General features: G+C 53.2%; 1 protein-coding gene across 2 annotated transcripts in view; it reads left to right on the top strand.

The window, feature by feature from the left end:
* bms1 (BMS1 ribosome biogenesis factor) overlaps positions 1-16,359 on the top strand; it is a 101,140-nt gene that overhangs the window by 70,679 nt on the left and 14,102 nt on the right. For both annotated transcript variants that reach the window (XM_078199762.1, XM_078199761.1), the window contains exons 19-20: positions 3,246-3,368; positions 4,047-4,194. In XM_078199762.1, coding sequence (XP_078055888.1) covers positions 3,246-3,368; positions 4,047-4,194 — 271 coding nt within the window. The remainder of the gene's footprint in view (positions 1-3,245; positions 3,369-4,046; positions 4,195-16,359) is intronic.

The following is a 16,359-nucleotide window of genomic DNA, read 5'->3' as shown; positions in this document are numbered from 1 at the left end:
CAATCCAGATAAATGTGAGGTGATGCACTTGGGCAGGACAAACAAGACAAAGGAATACATGAAGAATGGCAGGACCCTGGGAAGCACCGAGGATCAGAGGGACCTTGCTGTGCGGGTACACCAGTCCCGTAAGGCAGCAGGGCATGTGGATAAAGTGGTTAAGAAGGCACGTGGCATACTTGCCTTTATTAGCTGAGGCATAGTGTTTAAGAGCAGGGAGGTTTGCTGGAACTATATAAATCGTTGATTAGATCCACAGCTAGAATATTGTGTGCAGTTCTGGAACCCACATTATAGGAGGAATGTGATGGCTTTGGAAAGGGTGCAGAGGAGATTTACCAGGATGTTGCCTGGGCAGGAGAGTTTTCGTTATGAAGAGAGATTGGATAAACTGGGGTTGTTTTCCTTGTAACAGAGGAGGCTGAGGGGAAACATGATTGAGATGTATAAAATTATGAGAGGCATAGATAAAAACTTTCCCCAATTATCAGTGACTCGGGGGTATTAATGTAACGGGAAGGAGGTTTAGAGGGGATGTGAGGAAAATCTTTTTCACATAAAGGGTGGTGTGAGTCTGGAATTCAGTGCCTGAAAGGGTAGTGGAGTCAGATACCCTCAACATTGAAGAAATATTTAGATATATACTTGCGATGCCAAGGTTATGAGTCAAGTGCTAGAAAATGTGATTAAGATAGTTGGGTGGTTTCTCTTTGACCAATGCAGATGCAATGGGCTGAAGAGCCTTTTTCTAGACCTCCACAACTCCCTTTTCATGGGAGAATGCCTGATTTGTACCTTAAATATCTCTGCTTTAAAGGTCTATCCCTGCTCATCTGTTTTTACCCAATCTGGCTGGCTCACCTGCGATGTATCCCTTCTGACATCATGTTGGATCTCTTCTAGTTGGGTATTTTGATGGTTGGTTTTTCTTAATCCCGTTCTGTAGCTACTTTAAACCCCCATTGATCTTATGATCTCTAATACCTAACAATATCCATTTCCCAGAACTAGATCCAGTACTGCTTCCTTCCTTGTTGGGCTAGTAACATACTGATGAAGGAAATGCTCAAAGAGCAAAGAGAAATACAGCAGAGGAACAGGTCTTCGGCCCTCCAAGCCTGTGCCGATCATGATGCCCTAACTGAACTAAAAAAGAAACTTCTGCCCTTACTTGGTCCGTATCCCTCTCTTTCTTCCCTGTTCGTGTACCCATCCAGATGCCTCTTAAATGTTGCTAATGTGTCTGCTTCCACCACCACCTCTTCCAGGCACTTACCACTCTCTGCGTGAAAAACTTCCCCCGCACATCTCCATTAAACTTTCCCCCTCTCACCTTGAACCTGTGCTGCCTTGTAATTGACACTTCCACCCTGGGTAGAAGCCTCTGACTATCCACCCTGTCTATGTCTCTCATAATAGGGCGGCACGATGGCACAGTGGTTAGCACAGCTGCCTCAGAGCACCAGGGATCCGGGTTCGATTCCCGGTTTGGGTCATTGTGTGGACTCTGCACGTTCTCCGTGTCTGCGTGGGTTTCCTCTGGTGCTCTGGTTTCCTCCCACAGTCCAAAGATGTGTGGGTTAGGTGGAGTGGCCGTGTTAAATTGCCCCTTAGTGTCAGGGGGATTAGCAGGGTAAATGCATGGGATTATGGGGATAGGACCTGGGTGGGATTGTGGTCGGTGCAGACTCGATGGGCTGAATGGCCTCCTTCTGCACTGTAGGGATTCTATGATTCTAATTTTCTGGACCTCTATCAGGTCTCCCCTCAGCTTCTTCAAATTTTTAACAATTCTTCTAAAGAAAATATGGCAGATGCTGGAAATTTCAAATAAGATGAGAAAATGCTGAAGAACTCAGACCGGAAAGCATCTGTGGAGGGAGAATCTTAAATTGGTGCCCTCTAGCTCTCGATCCTCCTTGCATTGGTAACAATTTCTCTCTCTTGGCTTCCTCATGATTTTGAATACCTCTGTCAGAACTCTCCACTTTCTTCTCTAAAGAGAACAGGCCCAGCTTCTCCAATCTATTAAGTTGCTCGGCCCTGGATCTATTCTATATCTTCTCCGCATCTAAAGTGCGGTTGCCCAAAGTTGGACAAGAATACACCAACTGGGGCCACACCAATGCTTTTCTTCCTTGCTTTTGTACGCTGACTTTATAAAGCCCAGGAACCCATGTTGACCACTTCCTCAACCTGTCCAGCTAGCTTGAATGATTTAGAGTGCTAGAGATTTACAGCATGGACACAGGCCCTTCGGCCCAACTTGTCCATGCCACCCCTTTTTTAACCCCTAAGCTAGTCCCAATTGCCCACGTTTGGCCTATACCCCTCAATACCCATCTTGCCCATGTAAATATCTAAACGCTTTTTAAAAGACAAAATTGTACCTGCCTCTACTACTACCTCTGGCAGCTTATTCCAGACACTCACCATCCTGTGTGTGAAAAAATTGCCCCTCTGGACCCTTTTGTATCTCTTTCCCCCCCCTCACTTAAACCTATGCCCTCTAGTTTTAGACTCCCTTACCTTTGGGAAAAGATATTGACTATCTAGCTGATCTATGCCCCTCATTATTTTATAGACCTCTATAAGATCACCCCTCAGCCTCCTACATGTTTACCTAGGTTTCTCTGTTCCTGTTCCCCATTGTCTCGTGTCTCATTGCGAGATCTTGGTTTCCTTCTGTCTGAAAAATTAGTTTAAGCCCCAACTCGCAGCATTGTTTCGTCCCCAGCCCTATTTAGTTGCACAGTGTACAGGTCCCTCTTGGACTAGTCTTGCCCCCAGGAGTCAGAAGCCCCCTCCTGCATCACTTTCAGCTACACGTTCGCTTCCGCTATCTTCCTGTTTCTGTACCCACTCTCACATGGCACCAAGAATAATCCAGAGATCTCCCACTTTTGAGATCCTGTGCTTGAATCTTTTTTCGGACTCCTGAAACTCTGTCTCTAGGTCCTGTTCACAGCCAGCAGTTGGGGTCTGGAATGTTCTGGCTGGAAGTGTGGTAGAGGAAGGTTCAATCAAGGCATTCAATAGGGCAATTTAGATAATTTGAATAGAAATAATGTGCAGGGGAAAAGGGCAGGGGAATGGCACTAAGTCACAATGCGATGGGCCTTCTGCATTGTAACAATTCTGTGAATCAGTCCCTTCTACACTTGCTCAGTAACAACCCATTTTTCTTGTATCCTCATTGTAGATGAGTCAACTTCTTGAGGCTAACTATAGCTTTATTTTTGCAGAAAGATTTCCGGATAGCAGCGACGGGTGTGGTGCTGGACCTCGATAAATCTGTATCTATCGTTAAAAAACTCAAGTTGGTGGGGTTCCCATTCAAGATATACAAGAACACAGCCTTCATAAAGGTGATATCTTCTTTACTGCTGCCAGCAGTCTAATGCTCCATTTCCCCTTCGTCTTATCTCTCTTTTACTCCCCTCTATTCGGGTCGCACAGTGGTTAGCACTGCTGCCTCACAGCACCAGGGACCCGGGTTCGATTCTGGCCTTGGGTGACTGTGGAGTCTGCGCGTTCTCCCTGTGTCTGCATGGGTTTCCTCCGGATGCTCCAGTTTCCTCTCCACAGTCCAAAGATGTACAGGTTAGGCATATTGGCCATGCTAAATTGCCCCTTAGTGTACCAAGATCTGTAGGTTCGGGGGATTAGTGGGATAAATGCACGGGGTTATAGAAACTCTACACTGCAGGAGGAGGCCATTCAGCCCATCGAGTCTGCACCGACCACAATCCCACCAGGCCCATCCCTGTAACCCCACGTATTTACCCTACTAATCCCCCTGGCACTAGGGGGCAATTTAACATGGCCAATCCACCTAACCCGCACATCTTTGGACTGTGGGAGGAAACCGGAACACCCGGAGGAAACCCACGCAGACCCGGGGAGAATGTGCAAACTCCACACAGACAGTGACCCAAGGCCGGAATTGAACCCGGGTCTCTGGCGCTGTGAGGCAGGAGTGCTAGCCACCGTGCCGCCATGTCTGTTCTCTTGGATTGGCTCATGAATATTGTCTCTGAACACAGGGAATGTTTAACTCTGCGCTGGAAGTTGCTAAATTTGAGAATGCTTCGATCCGAACTGTGAGCGGGATCCGTGGTCAACTGAAGAAAGCGCTTCGCGCCCCAGAGGGTGCGTTCCGAGCATCCTTTGAGGACAAGTTACTGATGAGTGGTGAGTGATGTCTCTTTCAATGTAATGATTAAGGAAATGGTCTCCAAGTGTGATATAACTGATGTTACAGACAGGAGGGTGGGGGACATCGAAACATAGAAGATAGGAGGAGGCCATTTGGCCCTTCGAGCCTGCCCCGCCATTCATCACGATCATGGCTGACTATCCAACTCAATAGCCTAATCCTGCTTTTTCCCCATAACCTTTGATCCCATTCATCCCAATTTAAATTTGGTCAATTTAAACAGCCCTGATTTCCCTGCTCACTACTCACCTGTAAACAGATAGACTTATTATTTATTCTGGTTTTCCCCTTTATAAATGGGGAAATATTTTCTCGCCCCCCCCTTAAATTTGAAGTGTTTCAATCCTCTATACATAAGTTACACAGTAAACTCAAGGTAAAATATATACGCACACGCAAGCTGGAACATAAAGTGATTTAATCTTGGAGGCAGTTTTTGGTGAGGGCCAGATTTCTTTCTGCTACCACTGGCTTGATGGTAAAATGGTGGACAGCGCGGGCTATTTGCCTGGAACCTCTGTTTTCTTTGGAGGGCCAACAGTGACTCACGATCCGGTCCAAAGACTGTAATTAAAAGAAGTCTCAACCGGGATCTTGGGTTCATGTCACACTATCTGTAACCCCCACGACTTGCCTGGGCTTGCAAAATCTCACTAACTGTCCTGTCTGGAGACAACACACATCTCTTTAACCTGTGCTTAACCCTCTCTGCACTCACATTTCCTGTACCTTTAAGACTTGATTACCTGTAAAGACTCGCATTCCAGCCGTTATTTTGTAAATTGAGTTTGTGTCTTTATATGCCCTGTTTGTGAACAGAACTCCCACTCACCTGATGAAGGGGCAGCGCTCCGAAAGCTAGTGGCTTGTGCTGCCAAATAAACCTGTTGGACTTTAACCTGGTGTTGTGAGACTTCTTACTGTAATTAAAAGAAGTCAGCTGGCCCCAAGTCTGGGTCATGTGGTACTGAGTTGTTAAACAAGGTACTCTTGTTGAAACCTTTGTATTAGAGCAGTTAAAGAACAGAGAACCAATTACAATACAGCAGAGAAACGGGCCCTTCGGCCCACCAAGCCTCTGACAAACGTTTTTGCCTCGACACTGTCTGTATCTCTCTATTCCCTGCCTATTCATCGATCTGTAAAGATGCCTCTTAAACATTGCTATTGTATCTATTTCTACCACCACCTCCAGGCACTTACCACCCTTTGTGTAAAAAGCTTGCCTCTTGCATCTCCTTTAAATTTTCCCCCTTTTACCTTCACCGTTTTCTGTACCCTCTCCAAAGCATCCTTCTGGTAGTGTGGCGACTAGAACTGTATGCAATATTCCAAATGTGGCCTATCTGCAGTTCTATACAGCTGCAACATGGCTTGCCAATTTTTATACTCTATGCCCCAACCGATGACAAGCATGCCATAGGCCTTCTTGACCACCTTATCCACTTGTGTTGCCACTTAATTTACAGCTAACTAGATGGTCCCTACTATTAGATTCTCACTAAAATTACTAATTACACTATTATGTAAACAACAGTGTATTGATGGGAAAAGAATAACCAGGGAAAGAGTAGGGACCAAGAGGGCAATCTGTGGGTGGAGTCAGAGGACATTAGTAGAATGTTGAATGAATCCTTCACATCCATCTTCACCCAAGAGAATGAGGACGATGGTATGAAATTCAGGGAGAGATTGTGAGGTTCGTGAGCAAACTGAGGTAGGGAAGGACAAGGTACTGGAGGTGTTGGCAGCGTTAAAAGTGAATAAATCTCCAGATGAATTGTGCCCTTGGCTGCTGTGGGAGGCAAGGGAGGAGATTGCAGAGGCTCTGACCCAAATTTTTAATTCCTCTCTGGCCACGGGGGAGGTGCCAGACGACTGGAGAGCAGCTAATGTGGTTCCGATATTTAAGGAGGATTGTAGAGATAAAGCAGAGAACTACAGACCATTGAGTCTCACGTCAGTGGTAGGGAAACTATTAGAGAAACTTCTGAAAGAGAGCATCTATCTCCACTTGAAGAGGCAAGGCTTGGTAAAGGATAATCGGCATGGCTGCATCACAGGGAGGTCTTGTCTAACAAATTTGATTGAATTTTTTGAGGAGGTGACCAGGTGTGTAGTCAGGGTTAGTGCAGTCGATGTTGTTTATATGGATTTCAGCAAAGCCTTTGACGAGGTCCCACGTGAGAGATTTTTAAAGAAGGTAAATTCCCCTGGGATACAGGATAATTTATAAACTGGATTCAAAATTGGCTCTGTTGTCGGAGACGGAGGGTGATGATAGAAGCTGATTTACTGACTGGAAGCCAGTGTCCAGTGATGTACCACAGGGATCAGTGTTGGGTCCCCAATTATTCGTCACTTATATAAATGACATTGATGACTATGTGGGGGGTAGGATCAGCAAATTTGCCGATGACACAAAGATTGGCCGGGTGGTTAACAGTGAGGCTCAGTGTCTTGGGCTGCAATAAGATATAGACGGAATGGTCAATGGGCGGATAAGTGGCAGATGGAATTTAACCCTGAAAAGTGTGAGGTGATGCACTTTTTGGAAGGAGTAATTTGACGAGGAAGTATTCAGTGAATGGCCTGACACTAGGAAGTTCTGTGGAATAAAGAGACCTTGGCGAGTTTGTCCATAGATTCCTGAAAGCGGAAGGGCATGTTAGCAGGGCGGTGAAAACGGTATATGGGACGCTTGCCTTTATCAGAGGCCACAGCTGGAGCACTGTGTGCAGTTCTGGTTGCCACATTATCAGAAGGATGTGATTGCACTGGAAGGGATGCAGAGGAGATTCACCAGGATGCTGCCTGGGATGGAACATTTAAGTTATAAAGAGAGGTTGGATAGGCTTGGGTTGTTTTCATTGGAGCAGAGAAGACTGAGGGGCGACCTGATCGAGATGTACAAGATTGAGAGATAAATCTCTCAGGATAAGGAGCAGCTGTTCCCTTTAGTTGAAGGTTGAAAACTTTTTTAAAAAGGGTCAGTCACCAGAAGACACAGGCTCAAGGTGAGGGGCAGGAGGCTTGGAGGGGATGTCAGGAAAAACATTTTTATCCAGAGGGTGCTGAGGGTCCGGAATGCGCTGCCCGGGAGGGTGATAGAGGGGGGGGGGTTGCCTCACATCCTTTAAAAAGTATCTGGATGAGCACTTGGCACATCATAACATTCAGGGCTATGGGCCAAGTGCTGGCAGATGGGATTCGGTGGGAGTTCAGGTGTTTCTAAGTGTCAATGTGGACTCGATGGGCTGAAGGGCCTCTTCTGCGCTCTATGATTCTATGAACAGTCGAAGTCTCACTCTAAAGCCCAGTTCTGTACCACTCTAACACTTTAAACCCTCCAGCATTCTCCTCAAGGTGCTCCTGACTGATAGTCCCAGTGTCCTTGCATTCCTCAAGGTGCTGCTGACTGACTGTATCAGTGTCCCCCTCTCACACTCCTCAAGGTGCTGACTGTCTGTCCCAGTGTCCCCCTCTCACACTCTCCTCAAGGTGCTGACTGACTGTTCCAGTGTCCTCCTCTCTCACTCTCCTCTCGGTGCTGTCTGTCTGTCCCAGTGTCCCCCTCTCACACTCTCCTCTCGGTGCTGTCTGTCTGTCCCAGTGTCCCCCTCTCACACTCTCCTCTCGGTGCTGTCTCTCTGTCCCAGAGTCCTCCTCTCACACGCTCCTCTCGGTGCTGTCTGTCTGTCCCAGTGTCCTCCTCTCACACTCTCCTCTCGGTGCTGACTGTCTGTCCCAGTGTCCTCCTCTCTCACTCTCCTCTAGGTGCTGACTGTCTGTCCCAGTGTCCTCCTCTCTCACTCTCCTCTCGGTGCTGTCTGTCTGTCCCAGTGTCCTCCTCTCACACTCTCCTCTAGGTGCTGACTGTCTGTCCCAGTGTCCTCCTCTCTCACTCTCCTCTCGGTGCTGACTGTCTGTCCCAGTGTCCTCCTCTCTCACTCTCCTCTCGGTGCTGACTGTCTGTCCCAGTGTCCCCCTCTCACTCTCCTCTCGGTGCTGACTGTCTGTCCCAGTGTCCCCCTCTCTCACTCTCCTCTAGGTGCTGACTGTCTGTCCCAGTGTCCCCCTCTCACACTCTCCTCTCGGTGCTGACTGTCTGTCCCAGTGTCCTCCTCTCTCACTCTCCTCTCGGTGCTGTCTGTCTGTCCCAGTGTCCTCCTCTCACACTCTCCTCTCGGTGCTGACTGTCTGTCCCAGTGTCCTCCTCTCTCACTCTCCTCTCGGTGCTGACTGTCTGTCCCAGTGTCCTCCTCTCTCACTCTCCTCTCGGTGCTGACTGTCTGTCCCAGTGTCCCCCTCTCTCACTCTCCTCTCGGTGCTTTCTGTCTGTCCCAGTGTCCTCCTCTCTCACTCTCCTCTCGGTGCTGACTGTCTGTCCCAGTGTCCTCCTCTCACACTCTCCTCTAGGTGCTGTCTGTCCCAGTGTCCTCCTCTCACACTCTCCTCTCGGTGCTGACTGTCTGTCCCTGTGTTCCCCCTCTCACACACTCCTCCAGGTGCTGACTGTCTGTCCCAGTGTCCTCCTCTCACACTCTCCTCTCGGTGCTGTCTGTCTGTCCCAGTGTCCTCCTCTCTCACTCTCCTCTCGGTGCTGTCTGTCCCAGTGTCCTCCTCTCTCACTCTCCTCTCGGTGCTGACTGTCTGTCCCTGTGTCCCCCTCTCACACTCTCCTCCAGGTGCTGACTGTCTGTCCCAGTGTCCTCCCCTCACACTCTCCTCTCGGTGCTGTCTGTCTGTCCCAGTGTCCTCCTCTCTCACTCTCCTCTCGGTGCTGTCTGTCTGTCCCAGTGTCCCCCTCTCTCACTCTCCTCTCGGTGCTGTCTGTCTGTCCCAGTGTCCTCCTCTCTCACTCTCCTCTCGGTGCTGACTGTCTGTCCCTGTGTCCCCCTCTCACACTCTCCTCCAGGTGCTGACTGTCTGTCCCAGTGTCCCCCTCTCTCACTCTCCTCTCGGTGCTGACTGTCTGTCCCTGTGTCCCCCTCTCACACTCTCCTCCAGGTGCTGACTGTCTGTCCCAGTGTCCCCCTCTCTCTCTCTCCTCTTGGTGCTGTCTGTCTGTCCCAGTGTCCTCCTCTCACACTCTCCTCCAGGTGCTGACTGTCTGTCCCAGTGTCCTCCTCTCACACTCTCCTCCAGGTGCTGACTGTCTGTCCCAGTGTCCTCCTCTCTCACTCTCCTCTCGGTGCTGACTGTCTGTCCCAGTGTCCTCCTCTCTCACTCTCCTCTCGGTGCTGTCTGTCTGTCCCAGTGTCCCCCTCTCTCACTCTCCTCTCGGTGCTGTCTGTCTGTCCCAGTGTCCCCCTCTCTCACTCTCCTCTCGGTGCTGACTGTCTGTCCCAGTGTCCCTCTCTCACTCTCCTCTCGGTGCTGACTGTCTGTCCCAGTGTCCCTCTCACACTCTCCTCTCGGTGCTGACTGTCTGTCCCAGTGTCCTCCTCTCTCACTCTCCTCTCGGTGCTGACTGTCTGTCCCAGTGTCCTCCTCTCTCACTCTCCTCTCGGTGCTGACTGTCTGTCCCAGTGTCCCTCTCACACTCTCCTCTCGGTGCTGACTGTCTGTCCCAGTGTCCCTCTCACACTCTCCTCTCGGTGCTGTCTGTCTGTCCCAGTGTCCCTCTCACACTCTCCTCTCGGTGCTGACTGTCTGTCCCAGTGTCCCTCTCTCACTCTCCTCTCGGTGCTGACTGTCTGTCCCAGTGTCCCCCTCTCTCACTCTCCTCTCGGTGCTGTCTGTCTGTCCCAGTGTCCTCCTCTCTCACTCTCCTCTCGGTGCTGTCTGTCTGTCCCAGTGTCCCCCTCTCTCACTCTCCTCTCGGTGCTGTCTGTCTGTCCCAGTGTCCTCCTCTCTCACTCTCCTCTCGGTGCTGTCTGTCTGTCCCAGTGTCCCTCTCACACTCTCCTCTAGGTGCTGGCTGTCTGTCCCAGTGTCCTCCTCTCTCACTCTCCTCTCGGTGCTGACTGTCTGTCCCAGTGTCCCTCTCACACTCTCCTCTCGGTGCTGTCTGTCTGTCCCAGTGTCCTCCTCTCTCACTCTCCTCTCGGTGCTGACTGTCTGTCCCAGTGTCCTCCTCTCTCACTCTCCTCTAGGTGCTGACTGTCTGTCCCAGTGTCCTCCTCTCTCACTCTCCTCTCGGTGCTGTCTGTCTGTCCCAGTGTCCTCCTCCCACACTCTCCTCTCGGTGCTGACTGTCTGTCCCAGTGTCCTCCTCTCACACTCTCCTCTCGGTGCTGACTGTCTGTCCCAGTGTCCTCCTCTCTCACTCTCCTCTCGGTGCTGACTGTCTGTCCCAGTGTCCCCCTCTCTCACTCTCCTCTCGGTGCTGTCTGTCTGTCCCAGTGTCCCCCTCTCTCACTCTCCTCTCGGTGCTGTCTGTCTTTCCCAGTGTCCTCCTCTCTCACTCTCCTCTAGGTGCTGTCTGTCTGTCCCAGTGTCCCCCTCTCACACTCTCCTCCAGGTGCTGTCTGTCCCAGTGTCCTCCTCTCACACTCTCCTCTAGGTGCTGTCTGTCTGTCCCAGTGTCCTCCTCTCTCACTCTCCTCGAGGTGCTGACTGTCTGTCCCAGTGTCCTCCTCCCACACTCTCCTCTCGGTGCTGACTGTCTGTCCCAGTGTCCTCCTCTCACACTCTCCTCTCGGTGCTGACTGTCTGTCCCAGTGTCCTCCTCTCTCACTCTCCTCTCGGTGCTGACTGTCTGTCCCAGTGTCCCCCTCTCTCACTCTCCTCTCGGTGCTGTCTGTCTGTCCCAGTGTCCCCCTCTCACTCTCTCCTCTCGGTGCTGTCTGTCTGTCCCAGTGTCCTCCTCTCTCACTCTCCTCTCGGTGCTGACTGTCTGTCCCAGTGTCCTCCTCTCACACTCTCCTCCAGGTGCTGTCTGTCCCAGTGTCCTCCTCTCTCACTCTCCTCTCGGTGCTGACTGTCTGTCCCTGTGTCCCCCTCTCACACTCTCCTCCAGGTGCTGACTGTCTGTCCCAGTGTCCTCCTCTCACACTCTCCTCTCGGTGCTGTCTCTCTGTCCCAGTGTCCTCCTCTCTCACTCTCCTCTCGGTGCTGACTGTCTGTCCCAGTGTCCTCCTCTCTCACTCTCCTCTCGGTGCTGTCTGTCTGTCCCAGTGCCCCCCTCTCTCACTCTCCTCTCGGTGCTGTCTGTCTGTCCCAGTGTTCCCCTCTCTCACTCTCCTCTCGGTGCTGTCTGTCTGTCCCAGTGTCCTCCTCTCTCACTCTCCTCTCGGTGCTGTCTGTCTGTCCCAGTGTCCCCCTCTCTCACTCTCCTCTCGGTGCTGACTGTCTGTCCCAGTGTCCTCCTCCCACACTCTCCTCTCGGTGCTGTCTGTCTGTCCCAGTGTCCTCCTCTCTCACTCTCCTCTCGGTGCTGTCTGTCTGTCCCAGTGTCCCCCTCTCTCACTCTCCTCTCGGTGCTGTCTGTCTGTCCCAGTGTCCTCCTCTCTCACTCTCCTCTCGGTGCTGACTGTCTGTCCCTGTGACCCCCCTCACACTCTCCTCCAGGTGCTGACTGTCTGTCCCAGTGTCCCCCTCTCTCACTCTCCTCTCGGTGCTGACTGTCTGTCCCTGTGTCCCCCTCTCACACTCTCCTCCAGGTGCTGACTGTCTGTCCCAGTGTCCCCCTCTCTCACTCTCCTCTTGGTGCTGTCTGTCTGTCCCAGTGTCCTCCTCTCACACTCTCCTCCAGGTGCTGACTGTCTGTCCCAGTGTCCTCCTCTCACACTCTCCTCCAGGTGCTGACTGTCTGTCCCAGTGTCCTCCTCTCTCACTCTCCTCTCGGTGCTGACTGTCTGTCCCAGTGTCCTCCTCTCTCACTCTCCTCTCGGTGCTGTCTGTCTGTCCCAGTGTCCCCCTCTCACTCTCTCCTCTCGGTGCTGTCTGTCTGTCCCAGTGTCCTCCTCTCTCACTCTCCTCCAGGTGCTGTCTGTCCCAGTGTCCTCCTCTCTCACTCTCCTCTCGGTGCTGACTGTCTGTCCCTGTGTCCTCCTCTCTCACTCTCCTCTCGGTGCTGACTGTCTGTCCCAGTGTCCCCCTCTCTCACTCTCCTCTCGGTGCTGTCTGTCTGTCCCAGTGTCCCCCTCTCACTCTCTCCTCTCGGTGCTGTCTGTCTGTCCCAGTGTCCTCCTCTCACACTCTCCTCCAGGTGCTGTCTGTCCCAGTGTCCTCCTCTCTCACTCTCCTCTCGGTGCTGACTGTCTGTCCCTGTGTCCCCCTCTCACACTCTCCTCCAGGTGCTGACTGTCTGTCCCAGTGTCCTCCTCTCACACGCTCCTCTCGGTGCTGTCTCTCTGTCCCAGTGTCCTCCTCTCTCACTCTCCTCTCGGTGCTGACTGTCTGTCCCAGTGTCCTCCTCTCTCACTCTCCTCTCGGTGCTGTCTGTCTGTCCCAGTGTCCCCCTCTCTCACTCTCCTCTCGGTGCTGTCTGTCTGTCCCAGTGTCCCCCTCTCTCACTCTCCTCTCGGTGCTGTCTGTCTGTCCCAGTGTCCTCCTCTCTCACTCTCCTCTCGGTGCTGTCTGTCTGTCCCAGTGTCCCCCTCTCTCACTCTCCTCTCGGTGCTGACTGTCTGTCCCAGTGTCCTCCTCCCACACTCTCCTCTCGGTGCTGTCTGTCTGTCCCAGTGTCCTCCTCTCTCACTCTCCTCTCGGTGCTGTCTGTCTGTCCCAGTGTCCCCCTCTCTCACTCTCCTCTCGGTGCTGTCTGTCTGTCCCAGTGTCCTCCTCTCTCACTCTCCTCTCGGTGCTGACTGTCTGTCCCTGTGTCCCCCTCTCACACTCTCCTCCAGGTGCTGACTGTCTGTCCCAGTGTCCCCCTCTCTCACTCTCCTCTCGGTGCTGACTGTCTGTCCCTGTGTCCCCCTCTCACACTCTCCTCCAGGTGCTGACTGTCTGTCCCAGTGTCCCCCTCTCTCACTCTCCTCTTGGTGCTGTCTGTCTGTCCCAGTGTCCTCCTCTCACACTCTCCTCCAGGTGCTGACTGTCTGTCCCAGTGTCCTCCTCTCACACTCTCCTCCAGGTGCTGACTGTCTGTCCCAGTGTCCTCCTCTCTCACTCTCCTCTCGGTGCTGACTGTCTGTCCCAGTGTCCTCCTCTCTCACTCTCCTCTCGGTGCTGTCTGTCTGTCCCAGTGTCCCCCTCTCTCACTCTCCTCTCGGTGCTGTCTGTCTGTCCCAGTGTCCCCCTCTCTCACTCTCCTCTCGGTGCTGTCTGTCTGTCCCAGTGTCCTCCTCTCTCACTCTCCTCTCGGTGCTGTCTGTCTGTCCCAGTGTCCCCCTCTCTCACTCTCCTCTCGGTGCTGTCTGTCTGTCCCAGTGTCCCCCTCTCTCACTCTCCTCTCGGTGCTGACTGTCTGTCCCAGTGTCCCCCCCTCACACTCTCCTCTAGGTGCTGGCTGTCTGTCCCAGTGTCCTCCTCTCACACTCTCCTCCAGGTGCTGACTGTCTGTCCCAGTGTCCTCCTCTCACATTCTCCTCCAGGTGCTGACTGTCTGTCCCAGTGTCCTCCTCTCTCACTCTCCTCTCGGTGCTGACTGTCTGTCCCAGTGTCCCTCTCACACTCTCCTCTCGGTGCTGTCTGTCTGTCCCAGTGTCCTCCTCTCTCACTCTCCTCTCGGTGCTGACTGTCTGTCCCAGTGTCCTCCTCTCTCACTCTCCTCTAGGTGCTGACTGTCTGTCCCAGTGTCCTCCTCTCTCACTCTCCTCTCGGTGCTGTCTGTCTGTCCCAGTGTCCTCCTCCCACACTCTCCTCTCGGTGCTGACTGTCTGTCCCAGTGTCCTCCTCTCACACTCTCCTCTCGGTGCTGACTGTCTGTCCCAGTGTCCTCCTCTCTCACTCTCCTCTCGGTGCTGACTGTCTGTCCCAGTGTCCCCCTCTCTCACTCTCCTCTCGGTGCTGTCTGTCTGTCCCAGTGTCCTCCTCTCTCACTCTCCTCTAGGTGCTGTCTGTCTGTCCCAGTGTCCCCCTCTCACACTCTCCTCCAGGTGCTGTCTGTCCCAGTGTCCTCCTCTCACACTCTCCTCTAGGTGCTGTCTGTCTGTCCCAGTGTCCTCCTCTCTCACTCTCCTCGAGGTGCTGACTGTCTGTCCCAGTGTCCTCCTCCCACACTCTCCTCTCGGTGCTGACTGTCTGTCCCAGTGTCCTCCTCTCACACTCTCCTCTCGGTGCTGACTGTCTGTCCCAGTGTCCTCCTCTCTCACTCTCCTCTCGGTGCTGACTGTCTGTCCCAGTGTCCCCCTCTCTCACTCTCCTCTCGGTGCTGTCTGTCTGTCCCAGTGTCCCCCTCTCACTCTCTCCTCTCGGTGCTGTCTGTCTGTCCCAGTGTCCTCCTCTCTCACTCTCCTCTCGGTGCTGACTGTCTGTCCCAGTGTCCTCCTCTCACACTCTCCTCCAGGTGCTGTCTGTCCCAGTGTCCTCCTCTCTCACTCTCCTCTCGGTGCTGACTGTCTGTCCCTGTGTCCCCCTCTCACACTCTCCTCCAGGTGCTGACTGTCTGTCCCAGTGTCCTCCTCTCACACTCTCCTCTCGGTGCTGTCTCTCTGTCCCAGTGTCCTCCTCTCTCACTCTCCTCTCGGTGCTGACTGTCTGTCCCAGTGTCCTCCTCTCTCACTCTCCTCTCGGTGCTGTCTGTCTGTCCCAGTGTCCCCCTCTCTCACTCTCCTCTCGGTGCTGTCTGTCTGTCCCAGTGTCCCCCTCTCTCACTCTCCTCTCGGTGCTGTCTGTCTGTCCCAGTGTCCCCCTCTCTCACTCTCCTCTCGGTGCTGTCTGTCTGTCCCAGTGTCCCCCTCTCTCACTTTCCTCTCGGTGCTGACTGTCTGTCCCAGTGTCCCTCTCACACTCTCCTCTCGGTGCTGTCTGTCTGTCCCAGTGTCCCCCTCTCTCACTCTCCTCTAGGTGCTGTCTGTCTGTCCCAGTGTCCTCCTCTCTCACTCTCCTCCAGGTGCTGACTGTCTGTCCCAGTGTCCTCCTCTCTCACTCTCCTCCAGGTGCTGACTGTCTGTCCCAGTGTCCTCCTCTCTCACTCTCCTCTCGGTGCTGACTGTCTGTCCCAGTGTCCCTCTCACACTCTCCTCTCGGTGCTGTCTGTCTGTCCCAGTGTCCCCCTCTCTCACTCTCCTCTCGGTGCTGACTGTCTGTCCCAGTGTCCTCCTCTCTCACTCTCCTCTAGGTGCTGACTGTCTGTCCCAGTGTCCTCCTCTCACACTCTCCTCTAGGTGCTGACTGTCTGTCCCAGTGTCCTCCTCTCTCACTCTCCTCTCGGTGCTGACTGTCTGTCCCAGTGTCCTCCTCTCTCACTCTCCTCTCGGTGCTGTCTGTCTGTCCCAGTGTCCCCCTCTCACACTCTCCTCTAGGTGCTGTCTGTCTGTCCCAGTGTCCCCCTCTCTCACTCTCCTCTCGGTGCTGACTGTCTGTCCCAGTGTCCTCCTCTCTCACTCTCCTCTAGGTGCTGACTGTCTGTCCCAGTGTCCTTCTCTCACTCTCTCCTCTCGGTGCTGACTGTCTGTCCCAGTGTCCTCCTCTCTCACTCTCCTCTAGGTGCTGTCTCTCTGTCCCAGTGTCGTCCTCTCTCACTCTCCTCTCGGTGCTGTCTCTCTGTCCCAGTGTCCTCCTCTCTCACTCTCCTCTCGGTGCTGACTGTCTGTCCCAGTGTCCTCCTCTCTCACTCTCCTCTCGGTGCTGACTGTCTGTCCCAGTGTCCCCCTCTCTCACTCTCCTCTCGGTGCTGTCTGTCTGTCCCAGTGTCCCCCTCTCACTCTCTCCTCTCGGTGCTGTCTGTCTGTCCCAGTGTCCTCCTCCCACACTCTCCTCTCGGTGCTGACTGTCTGTCCCAGTGTCCTCCTCTCACACTCTCCTCTCGGTGCTGTCTGTCTGTCCCACTGTCCTCCTCCTCTCACTCTCCTCTCGGTGCTGTCTGTCTGTCCCAGTGTCCTCCTCTCACACTCTCCTCTCGGTGCTGACTGTCTGTCCCAGTGTCCTCCTCTCTCACTCTCCTCTAGGTGCTGACTGTCTGTCCCAGTGTCCTCCTCTCACACTCTCCTCTCGGTGCTGTCTGTCTGTCCCACTGTCCTCCTCCTCTCACTCTCCTCTCGGTGCTGTCTGTCTGTCCCAGTGTCCTCCTCTCACACTCTCCTCTC

Source organism: Mustelus asterias, chromosome 28, assembly GCF_964213995.1.
Source record: "Mustelus asterias chromosome 28, sMusAst1.hap1.1, whole genome shotgun sequence".
NCBI lineage: Eukaryota > Metazoa > Chordata > Chondrichthyes > Carcharhiniformes > Triakidae > Mustelus > Mustelus asterias.
The sequence above is the reverse complement of the archived record's forward strand: the minus strand, read 5'-3'. Positions and strand labels throughout refer to the sequence as shown.